General features: G+C 44.6%; 1 protein-coding gene across 1 annotated transcript in view; it reads right to left on the minus strand.

Annotated features, from left to right (window-relative positions):
* KIZ (kizuna centrosomal protein) overlaps positions 1-20,651 on the minus strand; it is a 116,135-nt gene that overhangs the window by 22,152 nt on the left and 73,332 nt on the right. The window contains exon 11 of the mRNA XM_056862274.1: positions 9,909-10,008. Coding sequence (XP_056718252.1) covers positions 9,909-10,008 — 100 coding nt within the window. The remainder of the gene's footprint in view (positions 1-9,908; positions 10,009-20,651) is intronic.

Consider the following 20,651-nt stretch of genomic DNA (forward strand, 5'->3'; position numbering starts at 1 on the left):
CTGAAGCAGTGGACAATCTATAGATTCATTGATGACTGTAATCCAGATGGCAACACCAAAGAGGATAATTGGGGTAATTTTCAGGTTAAAAACCTGAATAGCCCCTGGAATATATTTGCCACCTTTGGTGTGAAAAAAATTGACAATAGCACCAACCCCAGGTTTAATTTTGTTGGACACTGCTTTTTGATGGGCATTCCAATTTAGGTTATGGGAAAACAGAATGCCAAGGTAAACAAACTCCTTGACTTGGTCAACCTCAAAGCCATCTAATACCCAGCGAAAAAGAGGCATTTTTCTCCTCTTAGTGAATATCATAATCTTAGATATTATGATGGTTTCAGAAGCCATATTCAAAAGGACACTAGTAAGTGTCAAAGGCAAGGTACATAGCATATATGGAAGAGCAAAAGGAGATAACCGGTTACCCAGGCAACCCCCCCCTCCAAGAGGCAGGAAGGAGTACTTGGCGATTTGTATACGCCCGGGTGGAGTGGACCCCCCAGTGTCAAGCCGCCTTCGATAGTCTTAAGCAGCTTTTTACATCCGAGCCTGTTTTGCAGCACCCAGACTGCAATCAACCATTCATAGTGCACGTAGCGATGGCGGGTGCGCTCCTGCAGCGGGGGGAGGATGGGCATCTGCATCCGTGCGCTTTTTTTTCTAAAAAGTTCACTCAATCCGAACTCAATTGGGCCATTTGGGAAAAGGAAGCCACCGCAGTAAAGCATGCCCTGACAGTGTGGAGACAGTTTTTAGAAGGTTCCAAGGTGTCTTTTGAAGTGTGGTCCGATCACAAAAACCTAGAGGCCCTAAAGGGGGCTCGCAAGCTGTCCGCGAAGCACGTGCGCTGGGCGGACTTCTTTGCCCAGTTTCGATTCATCCTGAAATATGTACCAGGGAAGCAAAACCTTCTGGCTGACGCTTTATCCAGTCTTCCCCAATATCCCACCAAGGTTGATCGGCCCAAAGAATCGCTCTTCACCCCTGCCCAACGATGTCTATTGCCCACTTTGGCCATACAAACCCGTTCGCAGACTAAAAGGTACTGCAAATGTTTTTGGCATTTGGGATTTCAGTGGCTCCTCTCACTTTTCCAGCAGGATGGGGAGGGGGCAGGAGAGACGTGACAAGCATCTGCAACCCAACTTTTGGATGGTTCTGGTGCTGCCACAGCATACTCCATATGTGCTCACCATAGTCAAGTATTTCCCAGTGATGGATTATGGAGAGACTGGACAGGAGACAATTCAGCTCCTTTAGCCTGCACATTTTGGATGCTAAAAAGAGACAGATGCACACAACTCAAAGGTAGCAGACACCAACAATGTGGCTGCCTCTAGCTTGGATCAACTTTTTAAAAGATTTGGCTGGAGAATACCCTACCCCACAAAACCCCTGATAGTGACCTTCAGATTCAGCTTTTTTTTTAAAAAGTGTTTCTGTAGGAGGTGGCCTTCAGCTACCTCAAAGAGACTCATGTTTGCAAGGTCATGTCATGCCAAGGAAACAGAACTTACAGATGTGGTACATGAGATTGTTCTTTGAAACGGTTCGTCACTAAATCAACAAGAGGAGAGGCAAACAGAGTCCCAGGAATCTGATGCAGGAAAGAAGCTGCCATGGGGCAGTCCCTGGAGAATGGGTCCTCCTCAGAAGAGGAACTCTACCAGGATAATTCAGTCCCAATGGAAATGCCTCTGACCTCGCAGCCTGAAGTGGGGCCTGATTCAGCACAGCCTGGCGAGGAGGCTGACAGCCCTGAAGCTGGTGACTCTCCAGAGCAGGCACAAGACTTGCAGTCAGAAGTCATGGCAGAACCAACCCTGTCCTGCTCAGAGCCTGGACCCAGTGGCCCAGCTGTGAGTCCTCAAGCTACTAAGGCAGCAAAGGCTGACAGGTGGAGGCAGCAGCAGGGAAAGGCACTGGTGGCTAAAAGACGTAGTGCCCGGCTGGAAGCCTACCGGCGTGTGCTGGAACAGCAGCAGAACAGTGAGTCCTCGCAGGAGGAGGACTGACAGAGAAGTCAGATGCCAGAAAAGCCTCAGCTGAACAGCCCAGGGTCGAGGAAGCAACGCAGTGCATACCTGAGCAACCTGCTGCCTCCCATGCCCGAACAACTCTCGGTGCCTTTAGACCTTGGACTCTCCGTGACCCTTGACCTTGGACCAGCTACCCGGACTATGAACTGTAACTGATGTGGCAAGTACTGGACTCTGATTTCTGGCTTTGACAAACGGACCTGTTCTTTGGACTCTGCTTTACCCTCTCCCTGCTGTTGGCAACCGCCTAGAGCAGTATCTCAGAGACACTGCAAGTGGAGACCTGAGCATTGGCAGTTAGCCAGCACAGAAGCCTTGGTCAACTACCATGAAAGGGTGATCACATGACCTTAGGAAAAAGGAAAAGCAAGACTTGCTTGTTCCACAAGGCCTTGTGAGGTAGTTTCTTACTTATCAGTGACAGTATTTATTGTGTATCTATATATCTAGTTCCCAAGTCTGCCCCCTACCTGCGGATACTTAAATCTGAAGTTAGGAAGCAGGCTGACACCAACAGGAACCCCCTGAGACTGCAGAAAAATCTGAATTTTAAAATCCCGGGGGGGAGGGAGCATTGAATCCCCAAAAAACTAAAGAAAGCATTTTCTGTGCATGCGCAGAGAATGAACCTACGGCTGCCAGTGTCCCCACCCCCCCAGAGGTCCAGACTAGCAGGACACTGATAGCTACCTAGAGATCTGGACTGGGGGGGGGGCAGCCTCAGTGGACTCAGCAATGGGGGGAGGGATCCCCCCTGAGTTTCGTGGGTCGCCACTTGTGTTATATTATGTTCATTTTAGATGATGTCTTTCTTACTTCATATGATGATGTTCAAAGACTACATTGCTTCCATTTAAGAACATAGAGAGGACGATGCAAGAAGAACCCTCATGGAATAGACCAAGGGGTCCACCCCCTAGGCTTGCACCCTATTTCCCCACAGTGCCCAATTAGATGCTTCTGGGAAGCCCACAAGCAGGGCAGGAAGGCAACCGCCATCCCCACGGCTGCCTCCCCTGCAACTGATGCCCTGGGGCTCACTGCTTCTGAGTATGGAGGTTTCATTTAGCCCTCTAAGGATGGGGACTGGACTAATTCATGGAGGGTAGGTCTATCAACAGCTGTTTGCAATAGATGTTGACAGACCTTCCCTCTATGAATTTATCTAGTCCTGTTTAAAGCCAACTAAGCTTGTGGCTATTACCAAATCTTGTGGCAAGATGAAAAAGGAAAGAATACTTCCTTTTGTCTGACCTAATCTTACAACCAATGAACTTCATTATATAATCAAAAGTTCTAGTATCATGACAGGGGAGAAAAAGATCTCACCACACCCCCCACACAATGCATACTTTTATAACCTACTATTATCTCTCTCATTAGTATGTGGCTTTTGAGCTTATGGGGAGTGGGAAGTAATTATTTAGCCCTTCCTTGTAGGTGGATACTCAGGTTGATCAGTGTGGTTGCCCTTTAACAAAGGGGATGGAACACATTTTCTACAAGGAAAGGCTAAACGGTTGAGTTCTTTGGGATCTGCTAGCAATAATAATAATGGGCCACACACCCCTGACCATGGTTGAGCAGAAACGGGCAGATTCTCGGACCGCAGGCTCTCCTGTCTCATGGGCACAGTTCAAGAGGAGGCCTCCTGTTCTTGGGAGGCTGCTTGCCATTGGAAGGTGTGACGGATGAGGGGCTAATCCTCAGAAGACGCGCAGAGACAAGGAGTGGTCGGAGCTTGGAGGCTCACTCTGAGTTCTGACATAAAGACAGGAGTCTAAGATTGATAACCTGCGTGAGAAGAAGCTGTGAACGACTGTGAGAAACTGAGGGTTCAATTTGGCCTAAACTGTTGAAAAACAAACTTGTGGAGTGACAGGATTAAGATTGGGAGGAGAAGGGCCCTTTCTCACATCACAAAGAGGGAATAGGCTCCAGAGAAGGGGATATTCCAATAACAGGGGTGCGTGAAGGGATTACTGCCACTGGTGTGGGGTTGGTCAGTAGTGAGAACAGGAAGAGAGAGTCAAGGAGGATTCTCCATACTTCTGAGTTCTCTGGGAAAGAGAGTTTTTAATCTCTAACTTTCCTGATAGTTTAGCAGCAGAGTCTGGTAAAGGAACATTTGTGGGAAAATCTAAGAACTGAACTTAATCTATGAACTGAAGCTGTGAACTGTAACCAAGAAGTGTGATTTTAAACCATCTGAAGTGAATCTTGTAAATATATTTATCTGGTTTTGGTGTTTTCCCTCTAATACAGTTTTCCCTCAAAATCCATCTTTTGCATACTGTTTAATAAATTTCCCTGTTATCTTTGTTAATTTTAAGAAGACTCTGGTGTCATATTTCTTATCTGAGGTAAAATAAGGTGGGGACTGGAGAAGGAGAAAAATATTCTCCACACAAAACCCTCTGGCTAACAAGAAGTAAGTGATCCCCCCCTCTCCCTCAGAACAAAAACTGATTACTGGGAGATAGGAGTAGGAAGGAGGGGGGTCATCATAGAAGGGCACTGCTGGAAAGTCCTGTGCACAAGTAAAGCAGCTGCCTTTGAGGCTCTGGATCCTGATTAGTATCCACATCACCACTAGAAGCCCAGGCAGCAGCCACTGTGACAACAGGCTTTCACAACTATACAGATGTTGACAAGGGTGTGCCAGGGACTGGTCCCAAATAACCTGTCCCAAGGAAATGGGTGGAAGACATCATCAAATCTAGAACTTAAGCCTTGCTGAGAAAGAGTCAGTGCAGCTTTTGCAAGAGGAAATCCTGCTGCACCATCTGAAGGGAGGATAGAAGATTTGAGGCTTTTTAGTTAATCAAGGACAGAGATTTATGAAAATTGTGAATGGTGTGGAAAATGTGGAGAGGAAGAGAGGTTATATTCTTACTCTCACACATGTAATAGGTCTCAGAGTCATCAAATGAAACTGGCAACAGGTTCAGGACAAACAAAGGGAAGAGATATTTTTCACACCACACAACGATGATTAAGTTCAACAACACAAGATAAACCATTTCTACAAGTGTTGGAAATGGCTGGATATAGCACTTGGAATACAAAAGTGCTTCATGTACAGTATCTTGTTGTAATCTAGACAACCAGTCCTCTAAACTAAGTCAACATTATTAACCCAATGCTGCTTGGGTTAAGGAGGGCATTAAGTCAGAGATAACACACCAGTGTAACATTAAGGCAGTTACAGGAAAAACAGCCGGTGTTATTTACCATCCATAATTGACTGGAAAGAATGGGTGCAGGAAGGGAAGTCTAAGGGAAATATACAAAGGAAAGGAGGAGAGATGTAGGAAAGAAGGGACCAAAGAGGGACTTAGGCCAGGGATCTTCAACCTTGTTGATCCTGTGGGGAACTTTGGGGAATTCTGATGAAAACTAATGGGGACCACCAGAAAATGACTACCATGGAGACAATTACAAAATGTTGGGAAGTTCCAAGCCAGGCATCCTCCTACAGCAGAAGCGGCTGTTTCTGAAGGGCAGACCCAAAGAGAATGCCTCCTGGAATCTTCTGAAGCACCTTCTGCTCCAAAGATGTAGAGGATTGTCAGGACTGGCTCTTTACTTTGGAGAAGAAGCAACTAGATATCAGGAAACACACTGTGTACCACTGTCTTCCATGGTCCCCACAGGCACCGCACTGGGAATCACTGCAGTAGACAAACAAAGGAGCTTTGGAGACTATAGCGCTGGAGCCAAAGCAGGGGTCAGGGAGAAGCTAAAAAGGTAGCCAAGGATGGAATTCTAGTTGGCTATTTGAAGTAGCCCTCCGAGCTCTTTAGATACAGCTCTCTACTAAGTTTAACCCCCTTTCAGGAATAAAACCCTGAAGTTTCTAAAGGTAGTTAATCCAGTGCAAAATGCTACTGTTTGCTTATGAAGAGGATTAATCCAGCATGCTCATATTTCACCTGTTCTGAAATATCCGTTCTGGCTTCCAGTTAGTTTCTGGGCTCAATTCAAGGTGCACATATTGCCTTCTAAACAGCCTGGGGTTCTTAGCATCTTAGGGAAAAGTTCCTCTCTGCTTATTGTTAAAGCTCCATTTCACATCAATCTTACACGGAAACAAAACTGACTTCTACAAGAAGCAGAGCCTCTTCTGTTGAGACCCCAAAGTTGTGAAATGCTTCCCTTGGGAAATGTTTTTAGCTCATTTTTAAGGTAGTTAAAACCTTTCTTTTTCAATCTGTTTCGCCAATTATCTCTTTTACTGCATTTTTACTTATTTATGTTAACAGCTTGTATTTTAAGCTGTTTGCTTCATTCTGATTTTAATTTTTGTAAACCGCCTTGTGAGTTTATTGAAAAAGACTTATTAAAAATGTAAATAAATACATGGCCATAGCTTGGGATCACATGTAACACAGAAAAATACTAAATTAAAAATAGATTCCTACGCATTGTGGTATGTCTCACCTGTACACAAGTCCTACATGTTGTTAAAATAAAAAATGAACTAAAGTACCACAATGATTATATTAAGCAACTTACATTAGAAGTAAATTAAGTAGGCGTCTGGCAGACTAAAAAATAAAGCCGAGGTAATTTAGAAAAGAAACAGTGACCCCCAATGGCGTTTTTGGCTATCTGCAGAGAATGAGCTATGGCACTTTATCAGAAGCACATCCATTTTAGATTCCTTAACATGTTGCAATTGGAAGTTATTAACAGAGGAAACATACATTTGAGCAAATAAAACATTTTAAGAATTAATTTCTGCTTAATGTACAAATTTTGAAAATGAAATTAATGGATAATTTCTGGATTTAAGCTTAAAACTGACAGTGTACATTATTTCCTACAGTAGAATAGACCAACCTTTTGCTCTCCAGTTTAACTTTAAACTTCAATCATTTTGAAAAGTAGCAGCAAAAAAAAAAAACACCCCAAGAGATTACATCTTGCAAAAAACTGCAATACTAGGATGCTACTGACCTCCACTGGTTGACTATATTGCTACAGAACTACAAAATGCCACACACGTCGCACCAACGGCTGTCAGTTTAGAAATTAAGACACAGCCAGTGGGACACCTTTCCTCCAAACCATTTAATTCATTTAAACACATTCTGTTGTCCTTCTGACACTATATTACACTCCAGTTAAAAAGTGAAGGTTTCTGTTTAAATGTGTTTGTATTGAATTGCAGAAATACTGGGAGAAAATGATTTTGTAGCGGAGGAACAACAGGGTGATATTTGCTGGAGCCGAGGAAGCGGTGGCATGCACCTCCAGACAAAAGGAAACAAGTGGTCTTCGATCAGAGAGCAGCTTCCTATTAAGACTCACTCCTTCGTACATTATGCCTTTCATCCCCACTCAACCACAAAATGATTTTGCTGTAGGAGACACAATGGCGGAAAAAGATTTACATTGAAAGAATCTTTAATAATAAACTGTTGCAGGTCTGCCTACTTCCCCCATGATTTATAATACAATAAACACTGGATTCTATTAAGTCTCATGCACTGAAGTTGCACTGGAGGGGGGTGGGGGGAACCCACAACCTAAATATGAAAGCATTCAATTCTTCCCATCTCCAGTGCCATAATAGTGAAATGAGCATGGATAAATGTGCTAAGAGTATCTCTTTGCATCTTTTATAGCTTGTGTGTATTAATCTGTAAAGCTTATTAAGAAAGTCATTGCTATGCAAAGCAGCACCCGATCTCTTTTCTCTTGCTTTTCAACAGAGTGCAGTGTTCAGCCAATAGGACTTGTCCGCTGCCCCTCATTCCGCATTCATAACATGCAACATTTGCACAATGTATCTCTCAAAGACTGCTGAATAGAAAGCCTTAATACTCATGTAAACAACTGCAAACCAATTACTTAATGAATCAGGCCCACGCATAATGAGGTGCCAGACAAAGAGCTATAAATGCATTTTTGTGCCCAAGCCTCTGCTTTAAAGTAAAATCCCTCAGCTGTAGTTTGGACTTAACTAGCACATCATAATTATTGTCTGTAGGACATCAGAGGAAGCCATTTTTTTTATTTAGGTCCATCATGGTATTTTTCGAGGTCACTCATCAGCTCAGTGACTAAACATTGCAAAGGGGGAGGGAATTAAAAGTACTACGGTGGTACTAGACTGTTATGTTTATTTTCAAGTACTGGGTTTCAAGACCACTTGTAAAAGCAATAAAGCGCAAGAAGTGACTACAATAAGTGGAATCCTTAGATATCAGCTTGTAAGAAATTTTACCGTGTCCCAATTGCAAATAAGCACCTGCGCCATTTCCCATTCTTTTACACTTTATTCCTACATTGTGCTTTCTAAGACAGATGTCAAGTGTAAAACAGCAAGTGCTATTTAACAATTTTGTTTAAAAAAGGTATTTGTTCCTGAGTTATTCAGACGATATAATGCACACTTTTCATTTAAGAGTAACTAATAATTCATACTGTACTATGAAAAGTATTTGTTCCCAAGAACGTGAGGGCACAAAATCATCTGGTGTAGTAAATACTTCCCAAAAAAATCTATCTGCCATGCACATGGGATTTCAAAAATAATTACAGTTCTACAGAATTTGCATTATATAAGCAGCATTTCCAGAAATGCTAGAAATTGCCAGTTCACATTATAATGCAGACCGCTACCTTCCAGAACATTCCTTTTAAAAAATAGTTGTAGTTTTTCCATAAATGCCTGTGCTTTCTGTATAAACTATAAGAACTGAGATTTTGGGATTATCAAGGGTCAGTTCCTCCATTAAAGTGAATGAAGGATGAATCCAGGCAAACGGTTACAAATAATATCTAAAAGCTATTTTTATTTTCAGGGCACCAGATATTCCATCAGTTTACTATTATTGCAAACAGGTCATGATCTAAGTAAAATGGAATCTTAACAGATATACTATACTTTCCAGTCAAACCTCCCCCAAATCAAATATAAAATACATGATTATTTTGCAAATGTTATTTCTTGCACAATTATGTTTGTTCACGACATCAGTACATCACCGTTGGATGTTCTAATACCATTAAAAGATACAATATAACACCCTTGTGAATAATACTAACTATATAACCACCACCTCACACAAGTCAAGCTTCATAAATATGAGTTCCAAGTATCCGCCACAGAAGCAGAACCAAGCCACAGCTACGGAAGTGCTTTAGCAATTATTATGTAACCATCTAAAGCCAATTTAAAATGCCGTGATTGTTTACTGTGTTTCATTTTCTGATATCGCTTCATTAATAATAATTTGATTCATGCTAACAGGGAAAAAAATGTAACAAAAAAGCATTACTCAAAGAACAAAAAAGGATTCCATGTATTCTACCCTCCACCCCCCACCAACAAAGATAAATTGCACCCTTTTAGGAAAAGCAAGGACATTAATTAAATGCTCTCAATTCAAAATACAAAGGAGAAAGTAACAAATAATCTAGTATCAAATACTTCTTTAGAGGGCACAAAAATAGGTATTGAGCTTGAAGCTCATTTACATCTCAACTACATCCAGAAGATGACACACCACTTTATTTCTTCAAGACTTTATGTTTTACGTCTGCCCTTTTCCTGACAACTTCCATTGTCTGGTCTCTAAGTAGTCCCACTGAGAGCAGCTGTACACGCTAATTTGTGGTTCACTGAGATGTCAATTGAGTCTTAAAATGAGAACACAACAGCTGCAAAACAATACCTGGCTTTAGTGCAAATATTTTCTGAGGTGTATGAAATTTTAAGTTGTTGTTTTAGAGAAACACAAATCTCAACCCTTAGCCCTTGGATCAAAATATTGTTGCCAGAGTGCCATTCATTTTCTAGAAACATTTTTTCCTCCAATGGGTTCAAACTATTCAGTGCTTTAATGACTTTACCTTGACAAAGGGCTTCTTTTTTCCCGAGATGAAAAACTAGCTTCTGAACTGGTTGCATTGCTTTTCTGTTTCTTTAAGCTACAGCCATCAATATTCAAACCTATAATAAGGATAAACACCAAAAACACTTTCAATTAGTTGTTGGCTAAATTAAATTAAAACAGTAACTTCTGACTTGAAGAAGATAGTGAGAAAAGAAACTATACAGACAAGGTAAGAAATGTTTGGCACTGTGTACTTAGAAGAATTTTTTAAAATTGTTCTTAGTAGACAGCATCCATTAATAATGTACAAACTGCTTCCTACAAAGAATATTTTGTCTTTCTCCAGGGATACCAATAGAAGGCCTGGCATATATAACTCCTGATATATGAGGGGAGCATAGCAACCTGCCAAGGGTAAGACTGAAATTTAAATAGAACTCTAAAATATTTTATTTTTCCATTCACAAACAAGCCTGTGTCCAAAGACACATTGCAGGACACTCTTGCTTTTGATGTCCAAAAAACTATTTAAAATAATGAATACGAACATCTGATAAATATACAGCCCTTGGCATTTCTTCTGTCCAGCTGTCCTGCACAGCACTGTCCTTAGGCATCCTGTTTAATGGCTCAGTTGCTGAACCCAATCTGAACCTTTCCTAAACAGCTGTGATCTATAAAGTCATCCACTAGCTGGGTCCTCTTTACATGTCCTTCCAGATAGCAAAAAGATTACAGTTGTGGCATGTGAAAGCATTTGTCCCTGGACAAACACACAGCACCTTTGTGGGTCCAAAGGCTATGGAATATCCTGCAGCGGTAAGGAGGCAAGTCAAAACTGATTCATAAATGCCTGGGGGGAGGAAACATGTAGTGGGAGTGCCTTAAAAACAAAATCAGGCCATCCTGATTTTTCCTTTCCAAATGTTATGATTATTATAATAAATAACAGTAAAATTTCCAGGCATTCAATTACAAGACACCTTAAGGTTAACATACTGGGAAGTAAGCCCCACTGAACTCAGAATGGAGGAAACATCCAGCTACAAGTCCCCCAAAAGGGCTGCAGCAATGAGGAACACTATTTGATTTGGACCAGAATTTACACAAACTTTCCAAATGTAAATGAATATGCAAGTAAAGATATTTTAAAACACCCTTTCTTCCACACTTTTTTTCCCCTAAGCGCAAAATGTCTTTTAGACACTTGAAATATGAATTTGCTTATCCTACGCAAGAAGCAAAGAATTTATCAATATGGATCTACTTACAAAACGTTCTATGTTTTTTTTCTTCCAACATTAAGATTCCTATTCCTAATTATGCAAAACTGTGTTGCCATTACTTGCTCAGCTACAACTTTTAGACAGGGACCGTAGCTCAGCATAGTAGGGAGCCCACTGTGTGACAAAAATCCTAGGTCCAACCCTGTATCTCTGGTTAAAAGGGGATCAGATTCCAGGCCTAGGAAAGCCCTTTGCTCAAGACCATGGAAAGTGGCTGCCAGAGCAGACACTACTGAGATGGGCTACACATGAAGTTGTTTCAGATATTCCTGAGGAAGGGAGTTCCGCAGCTCAAGAGCAGCCAATGAGAATGCCTCTGCAAGTTCTTGCTGATCAAGCCTGGTGCATAGATTGTCTTGTTGAGGTGGCATTCTCAACAGATCCTACGAGCCATGTAGAGAATAAGGGAGATGACTATCTGAAGTGTACAGGATTCACACAATTCAGGACTTTATAGGTAGAATGGATCTGACAAATCATATGGGAAGACAGTATACATGTTGGAATATATCAAATGTACTCTCAAAGCACAACCCTAAGGTGGGGGGGGGAATGGGCTTAAGGAGATGTCCGACCTTTACACCAACATAAGAAATGCCAGCATAAGGGATAGTTATGCCAGCTGGGGTCCCCAGTGCCACTGTGCTGGTTTCAGGCACTGATGCTGTTGCATGGCAGCTGTGCGCCAGTGCAACTCAGGCAGATTACTGTGGGGCATGGCTTGAAGTTAGTCCACTCCCTAATGTCTTTCAGCCCGGGAACAGCCCCTGATAAAGTCCACAGCCTGTGGCTGACATCTCTCAGTTCTGAACCAGGAAAAGTGTTCGAACAAATCATCAAACAGTCAGTCCTTGAGCATTTAGAAAGGATGGATCTGATCACTAAGAGCCAGCACGGGTTTCTCAAGAATAAGTCATGTCAGACTAATCCTATCTCCTTTTTTGAGAAAGTTACTACCTTGCTGGATCAGGGGAATGCAGTAGACATAGTTTATCTAGATTTCAGTAAGGCTTTTGATAAGGTTCCACATAGTATTCTAGTTGACAAATTGGGAAAATGTGGTTTAGATCCTATTATTGTTAGGTGGATCTGCAACTAGTTGACAGATCATACCCAAAGAGTGCTAGTTAATGGTTCCTCCATCCACTTGGAGAGAAGTGACTAGTGGAGTTCCTCAGGGATCTGTCCTGGGCCCTGTGTTGTTCAATATCTTTATAAATGATTTAGATGAAGGAATAGAGGGGATGCTTATTAAATTTGCAGATGATACTAAATTGGGAGGGGTAGCAAATACGGTAGAAGACAGAGCCAAGATGCAGGATGATCTTGACAGGCTGGAGAAGTGGGCTAGAACTAATAAAATGCACTTCAACAAAGACAAATGTAAAGTTCTGCATTTAGGTAGGAAAAATCAAATGCATAAGTATAGGATGGGGGAGACTTGTCTGAGCAGTAGTGTGTGTGAAAAGAATCTTGGGGTCTTAGTAGACCAAACACTGAACATGAGTCAGCAGTGTGATGCGGTAGCTAAAAAGGCAAATGCAGTCTTGGGCTGCATCAACAGAAGTATAGTGTCCAGATCATGCGAAGTGATGGTATCGCTTTACTCCGCTCTGGTTAGACCTCAACTAGAGTACTGTGTTCAGTTTTGGGCACCACAATTTAAAAAAGATGTGGACAAGCTGGAACGTGTCCAGAGGAAGGCAACAAAGATGGTGAGGGGTCTGGAGACCAAGTCCTATGAGGAAAGGTTGAAGGAGCTGGGTATGTTTAGCCTGAAGAGGGGAAGACTGAGAGGGGATATGATAACATCTTCAAGTACTTGAGGGGCTGTCATATAGAGGTTGGTGCCGAGTTGTTTTCTGTTGCCCAAGAAGATCGTACCAGACCCAACGGATTGAAATTAAATCAAAAGAGTTTCCATCTAGACATTAGGAAGAATTTTCTAACAGAGCGGTTCCTCAGTGGGACAGGCTTCCTCGGGAGGTGGTAAGCTCTCCTTCCCTGGAGGTTTTTAAGAAGAGGTTAGATGGCCATCTGTCAGCAATGCTGATTGTGTGACCTTAGGCAGATGATGAGAGGGAGGGCATCTTGGCCATCTTCTGGTCACTAGGTGTTTGGGGGGGAGGTAGTTGTGAATTTCCTGCATTGTGCAGGGGGTTGGGGTTGATGACCCTGGTGGTCCCTTCGAACTCTATGATTCTATGAACCCAAACAGGTACCCAACTTACTCAGCCAGGACCCAAAGGGGCTTACTGACAGGTAAGCAGGGCACTGCCCCCCAACTTCCTTCCTCCTTTCCCCTTGTCCATGGCCAGGAGCCACCCCAACAACACCTCCTGCACCCCAGCCTGGCAGCCAGTGGGGGCATCAAGAGCCCCAGACCCCACCACCATTGCCCCCATGCACAAAGAGGTTTGGTGTATGGGGGGTGGGCCAGAACAGCTGCCAGGGGAGGGGGCCCAAGCTTATCGCTCTGCGCCAGAATGGCAGCTTAGGCAGTTGCCAGGCTCCCCCTCGGACACGGCACCATGGGGGGGGGGGGCAAAGCCCCACCATGTTGAATCGAGAGGATAACCACACAATCCTTGGACTCATTACCTTGCAGGCGCAGACTCCTATGGAGCAGATGCAAAGATGGAGCCATCATTTGCTGTTGGTTTGGCTGTGAGCACCAGACAGGTTGAGGGTGTTTTGGATGGGGAGGCAGCAGTTGCGGCAGAGATCTGCCCCAAGGGCAGCAGAGTGGACTTTTGGGCGACCCCTGAGGGACCTGCCAGTGCCCACCAAGGAGCTCTTGGCCCCTTGTTGCAGATGAACCTGTCTGTGTTTTATCATTCTGCAGGTGGAGATTCAACCGTTAGAACTCAGGCTCCAACCACTTAACCCCCATTTAAGCCCCAGAACAAGCCTGCCATTGGTAGGCGTCAATTGTACACAGCCTACTGCCCCTTGGTCCTCCACCCCATTTGGAAGCTGCCCCAGGAGAGTCACACCCATTTCTTCTAAGGTTATGAAGAGGTGGATTCTGGTTCTGTCGGCTCCTTTGCCCCTGACGCCCTCCAACAGTGTCTTCATTGGCCACAACCGTGTCTCCAGGTGTCATTTGAGGGTAGGTGGGGAGGCTGATTTGCACCACAGATGCTGCAATCTGCCCATGGAGGGGAGGGTACTCGTCCTGCTAGTAATTGTCATTCATCTGCTTGAACAGACCAAGGGGTCTGACGTTCTTGGCCCCTGAACTATGTGCTCCCAGCCAATCCCACACACCATGCGTAAAGGGCCTGCAGGGTGTAGAGAACACTCTTTGTAAAAACTGCTGGGTTCTTGGGGCCAGGGCCACACTGCAGAGGGACGGGTCAGCTCAAAATGAGGTTTTGCTGACAACTCCAGATAATGGGGAGGACACTTGGAATGGGATATGGGGGCACAGAACATAGCTGGACCCTGCCTGCCCTGTTCCGTTTGTGTGTGGGTAAAGCGGGTGGCATTAGCCACTGGAACTGCCTCGCCGCCAGCATTTGCATTGGACAGTGGTCTTTTGACGCTGGAAAACAATGCTGGTGAATTTTGGAGGGGGTCTAGCAGCATGGAGGCCTGGAAGAGCTGGGTGCATCCCAGAAACCTCAGCTCCATTTGGATATGCTAATAAGGGAAAGAGCGAGAGAAAGCCATTGAGTGCGAGCTTTGTAGGGGGCCTTTAAAAAAAAAATTAGTGCCGCTTTGGGGGAAATGACAGCCATAATGATAAATGTCATTGAAATGGATGGCAGACCACGTTCCACACAGCTCCTGTTTATCCTGTGGCCCAGGGCCCTCAGTGCTAGGAGCACCCACCTTTTGTGAGGGGGACGCCAGGGACTGCCCTGTAGAGGGATTAGCCATCCACATATATGTGCAGTTCCTTCTATGAACTGGTTCCATAGCCAGACTGGCTGGACACTCAAAAAAAATCTGCTTCTGCAGATGTCCTTTGCCAGCAGAAACAACCTCACAAACCGATGAAGCCGAATATTTGCTGTTCACAGAAAGTGGGAATTCCTCGCTCCGAAGTCACTGTCGTCCCATCCCCTTTTCAGAGGAACAAAAGGCAGAACACAAAACGGTGGTGGGAGTCTTGGAAAGCTCCTCTCTCTGCCTCCAGGGGTCCTGATGGCCATCCCCTCTGTTCATCTGGGCTGAGTGGCTCAGAGTGACATATGCAGCCAACGGCCACAGCTCCCTGCTTCCCCCCCCCTTCCACGGCCTCGACCAAGTGACTGCAGCCAGGCTGCGCGGGTGCCATGCCAAGGGATGCAGATGTAGAAGGGTCCCTAAATACAGCCTTCCAAGAATATGGTGACCATGTGCAATTGTATTAGGTGCAGCATGGGATCAGGCATGCCAATGGCAAATGGGTTGTGGGTTGGAGCAGATCCCCTACAAACACAATGGGGCTCACTCATCTCTCTCCAAGGGCGCCAGAGGGTAGAGGACCCCAAAAGGCAGGGCTCCTCCTGTGCCAAATGTGCTCCAGCACCCGCTCACAGTGTGGCTTCTGACATCCTGCCTTGCCCCTGCCTCCTCTGACTGTGCCTTGTCCTGCCCTTTGACTCAGGAACCCGCCAAAAAGCCTCCTACAAAGGGTGGAGGCAGCCATGGGCAAATGGCCATGTTGTGGAGCACAGGGCACAGGTGGCAAAGAGCTAGGCGACTGCCAGGGGCTGCCTTGCCTGGAGCCCTCTCGTATGGCAGAGGCAAAAGAACCGTATCTTCAGCTGGCCAAATGCCCGCTCTATGGCCATGTGTGTCTGGCAGGGGGTTTGGTTGTAAACTGGACGGTATGGTGGGTTATCCTTGGAATACGGCGTCAGCAAATAAGGGAGGTGGGAGTAGCATGGCATCCAAGAAGCTGTGTGGACAGCGGCTCGCCAAGGCCTGGGACACTTCCACAACCTCAGTCACAACCCCTTTGAAGTATATGGTGGTGAGGAACCTGAGGGAGAGCAGGACCTTCTGTAGGATAGGGATTGCACGGGGGCAGGAGACTGGCCCTGGAACGGTTATCTTACCCATCAGAGGGTGCCACTGACAGCGAGCCAGCACCCCTGGCCATGCCCTTTTCTGCCCCAGGCTCTGATTGGGTACTTGGCTCCACCCCAGGCAGCCCCTAATTGGTTCTGCCTGCCCTGCCACCTTGCCACATCTCCAAGTAACTCCGTGGCACTGTTGCTGGGGACGCTGACGCAGTTGCAGCTACTTAAAGCCAGCTAATGATGCTTATTTCCTGCCGGCCACTGCCTGAATAAACCATATAGGGAGCGGACTAGCAGCACATTTTGTGAATAGAAGGAAAAACTCTACAAGCCATATCCTTTCCCATGTAAGGCTACAAAGTTGTTTCCCCATGAGCATCAAAGAACATAAGAAAAGCCCTGCTGGATCAGACCAAGGTCCATCAAGTCCAGCAGTCTGTTCACACAGTGGCCAACCAGGTGCCTCTAGGAAGCCCACAAACAAGACAACTGCAGCACCATCCTGCCTGTGTTTTACAGCACCTAATATAATAGGCATGCTCCTCTGACACTGTAGAGAATAAGTATGCATCATGACTAGTACTCATTTTGACTAGTAACCATGGATAGCCCTATCCTCCATGATCATGTCCACTCCCCTCTTAAAGCCTTCCAAGTTGGCAGCCATCACGACATCCTGAGGCAGGGAGTTCCACAATTTAACTATGCATTGTGTGAAGAAATACTTCCTTTTACCTGTTTTGAATCTCTCACCCTCCAGCTTCAGCAGATAACCCTGCATTCTAGTATAATGAGAGGGGAAAAACCTTCTCCCTGTCCAACCTCGCCATACCATGCATAATTTTATAGCCTCTATCATGTCTCTCCTTATCCGCCGTCTTTTCAAGCTAAACAACCCTAAGTGTTTCAACCACTCTTCATAGGACAGTTGCTCCAGCCCCCTGATCATTTTGGTTGCTCTTTTCTGCACCTTCTCGTGTTTGCTTCTGTGTGAAGAAACTCCTGCGATGTCTTGAGAGTGGGCAGGGTGGAGGTATTGGACATAAATGCAAACAGCTGATATGATCTAAAGAGCTCCAGAGATGCCATCAGCATCACACACCCACGATGCAGCTCTGGTCTCCATCCAAGCCCTCCCACTCCACATCTCACTTCTCCTCCCATGGATGCCAAGACAGTTTGTGCTGCTAGAGAGGAGGCACATTTCTAGGCCTGGGAGTGAAGAACCATCCCCAATCCCCCAAACACCATCACCATTGCATGTGATTGCCATCCAGCCCCATACATACACTCTTTTACCTCACAAACTATTAGGATTGTTAGCCCTTCAGAGACAGAAATTCATTTACAAAAATTGCTGCACACTGCTTTGAGCCCGTGCAATAGAACAGGTTACAGAAACAAAGAAAAGTATTAACATGTACGAGCTGAAATCAAATGCATTTCAAAACACATAAAAGGAAGACCTATTAAAAACGAATACCAGAGAAGAAACCTTTGAGTTGTCAGAACAGGAGACAAAACACCACAAAACATCTTGCAGGACAGACATTAAAGGCAAAATTCAGCCAAAGATAAGGACATTTAAGCCCCCTTGATTTCAACAGGAGAGCTAAACACATGCTTCACTCTTTCCTAGTGGAAACAATGGAAATCAAAAACTTTGGCTGGTCCTGTCTTTAGGCCTCAAAGAGAATTTAGCTACCTTGTTGGTCAAAAGAGCAGAGACATCTGTAGGACATACACCAATATACACAAAATATTCTTGTTTGTACTGAAAGAACAAACACATCTAGACATCGGCATCAGCACACCTATCCTCAACATGGCTCAACATTTTATTCAGCCTCACAAGAAACCTCATATCAGTGGCCGCTGTTGTGGCTCACAAAAGCTCCTACCCTGCCTGAAATTGTGTTAGTCTTTAAGGTGCTACTGAACTCTTGCTCTTTTCTACTGCTAGTGACAGACTAACACGGCTACCCATTGTGATCTATCTCCATAGGAGTGTGTTATTATCATCAATTCCAGGAATCCTTATTCCATAGTGAGAACTTCAGAAAGACCCTCAGACAACAGCAGTGCCACAGAGTGACAACAGCTGCTCACGTCACTCATACCCATAGCTTCAGCTGTCTCAGAAAGACAACATGGAGAACAACTTTGCCCCACCCCACCCCCCACCCCCAGCATGCTCTTTTGCACTAAGGTATTTTAATATTGTCCGTTCATATCTGACCATTTTATTTTGCATCCTATATACTTCTACCAATATAATTTTGGTTTGATCGCTGGACATAGCCTTGAGCATCTTTGGAAGGAAAGGCAGTAAACAAATTGTGGAAATAAATCACACACAAAAACCCATCAACAAGAGCCAGAGTTTGATGACTCATACCTGTGAATGTCCTCAGTGGGAATAAAACCACCTTGGGGGAGGATGATTTTCCATGGAAGGAAAGAAGTAAACAGGCCCCCCCCACACACACACCAACTGCTTTTAGGAAGGGAAAAAATCATGGAATTACAGAACATGTAATTCTGCCCTTGGTTATGTACTGCTTTGCCAAAGAACATGAAAGCAAAGCCACATGTTATGCTCTCCTGTTATTGTTTTTGCCGTCGTCACAGCTGACTTATGGCGACCCTGCAAGGTTTTCAAGGCACGAGATATTCATAGGTGGTTTTGCCACTGCCTACCTCTGCATGGACTGAGAGAGTTCAGAGAGAACTGTGACTGGCCCAAGGTCACCCAGCAGGATTCACGTGGAGGAGTGGGAATTCTAGGGAATTGAACTCGGTTCTCCAGATTAGAGTCCGCCACTCTTAACCACTATACCATGCTGGCTCTCCTAAGCCAAATTAAATACGACTATTCTTTGTGCATTGTTCAGCCAGTCAATGAATTATACAAACATTCCTGTCACTTTAAGGCTCATGATTAATTACAAATTCTGGTTTGTTTTGTTGGGGGGGGGGGCGGTAATCATGCCTGTAGCCAAAGTAACACTCTTCTAGCACTTAAATACAGTGGGTTGAATCCAACCAGCACTCCCGCTGGTGAAAAAAGGAGGGGTGGTCCCTTTTGAGCACCAAAAAGGCTATGCTAGAGACCATGAGACTTCAGGGGACAAAAGCCACAGGGGATGGGGCCTGCAGTAAAAAGGTGAATTAGACTAAACTGAGTGGAAAAGCCAGTTGGATACTACCCTATGACAGATTTATTCTGTCATAACCTTTCATAAGCCAGCTTCATCATATGCATGATGAATTGGATCACTCCTTTTCCTCATTCATACACATCATATGTACCAAAGATGACCAAATTATGACTAAGTATAAGCCACGTAAATTTCTTCTAAACACAGTACTAGACTATCTCGGAGGGGGGGGGTATTGAGGAAGAAGGAACTCGTGAGCTAGGAGAATGTGAAGAAGAAATGGGAATCAAGTCAATGGGAAATGCCAGCCAGGGAAATGCATTGTGAGGCTGTTCCCTTCAGCTTTCACCTTCTAAAGGCTTATTCTGATCTCTGTCATCAAGAAGCTTTGGCAAGGCATGGCCAAATCTAAGCCCAAACACCCAAGAAAACGAAGAAATTTCCTCTCCAACAACCCCCCCCCCCAAGTTAGAACTGTAGTGGTACAGAAAGTGACACATATTTCATCCCAGAATAGTAGAACCCAGTTGTTGAACACTAGGTGGTGCTACAGTGGCTGCTACAAGCCCACTCATCAGCGACCCATAAAACCCACACCCAATTTTAGGAAGCAAAGCTCCCGGCTCCTGTTTACATCTAGCATATTCTAAAGCCTTGAATGATTCTCCCTGAACACTACGGACTTTTCCTAAACAGCCTGTAAGCAACAGAACCTTCAGAAACATTCTTGTGCAGAAAGACGAATTAACTCAAAGGTTCACCCATATGACGAGATGCAGTTCTGAGGGCGGTAGGCAAACTTCAACATGCACACGGAAGAGTATTCTTTTGTACTCTATGTAACCAACCTGGAATAGCAATAATCTCCCAGCTCTGGACTCTCAATCACTAACAGATTAGAATCACAACTTCACATAATAAGCAGGAAAAATCCACTCAATTGCTACTTCTTATTCACCCTGAATTCAAGTACTATGGGGGGAGGGGGGCAGAGATTCTATTAATGGATAACTAATCTGTATTAAGTAATTGATTGTGTGCTCCCTTAGATGGCAGTAAAAATGCCAAATACTCTAAACATGTTACACTGTAAAAGGCAACTTAAACCCTTTCATGCTGAATAATAGCTGAATGGTATAGAGAGGTGACAAACCTTTCCTTCCAGTGTGGTGTAGGGGTTAAGAGCAGCGGACTCTAATCTGGTGAACTGGGTTGGTTTCCCCACTCCTACACATAAAGCCAGCTGGGTGGCCTTGGGCTAGTCACAGCTCTCTCCGAACTCTCTCAGCCCCACCTA

The sequence above is a fragment of the Euleptes europaea genome, chromosome 17 (genome assembly GCF_029931775.1).
Source record: "Euleptes europaea isolate rEulEur1 chromosome 17, rEulEur1.hap1, whole genome shotgun sequence".
NCBI lineage: Eukaryota > Metazoa > Chordata > Lepidosauria > Squamata > Sphaerodactylidae > Euleptes > Euleptes europaea.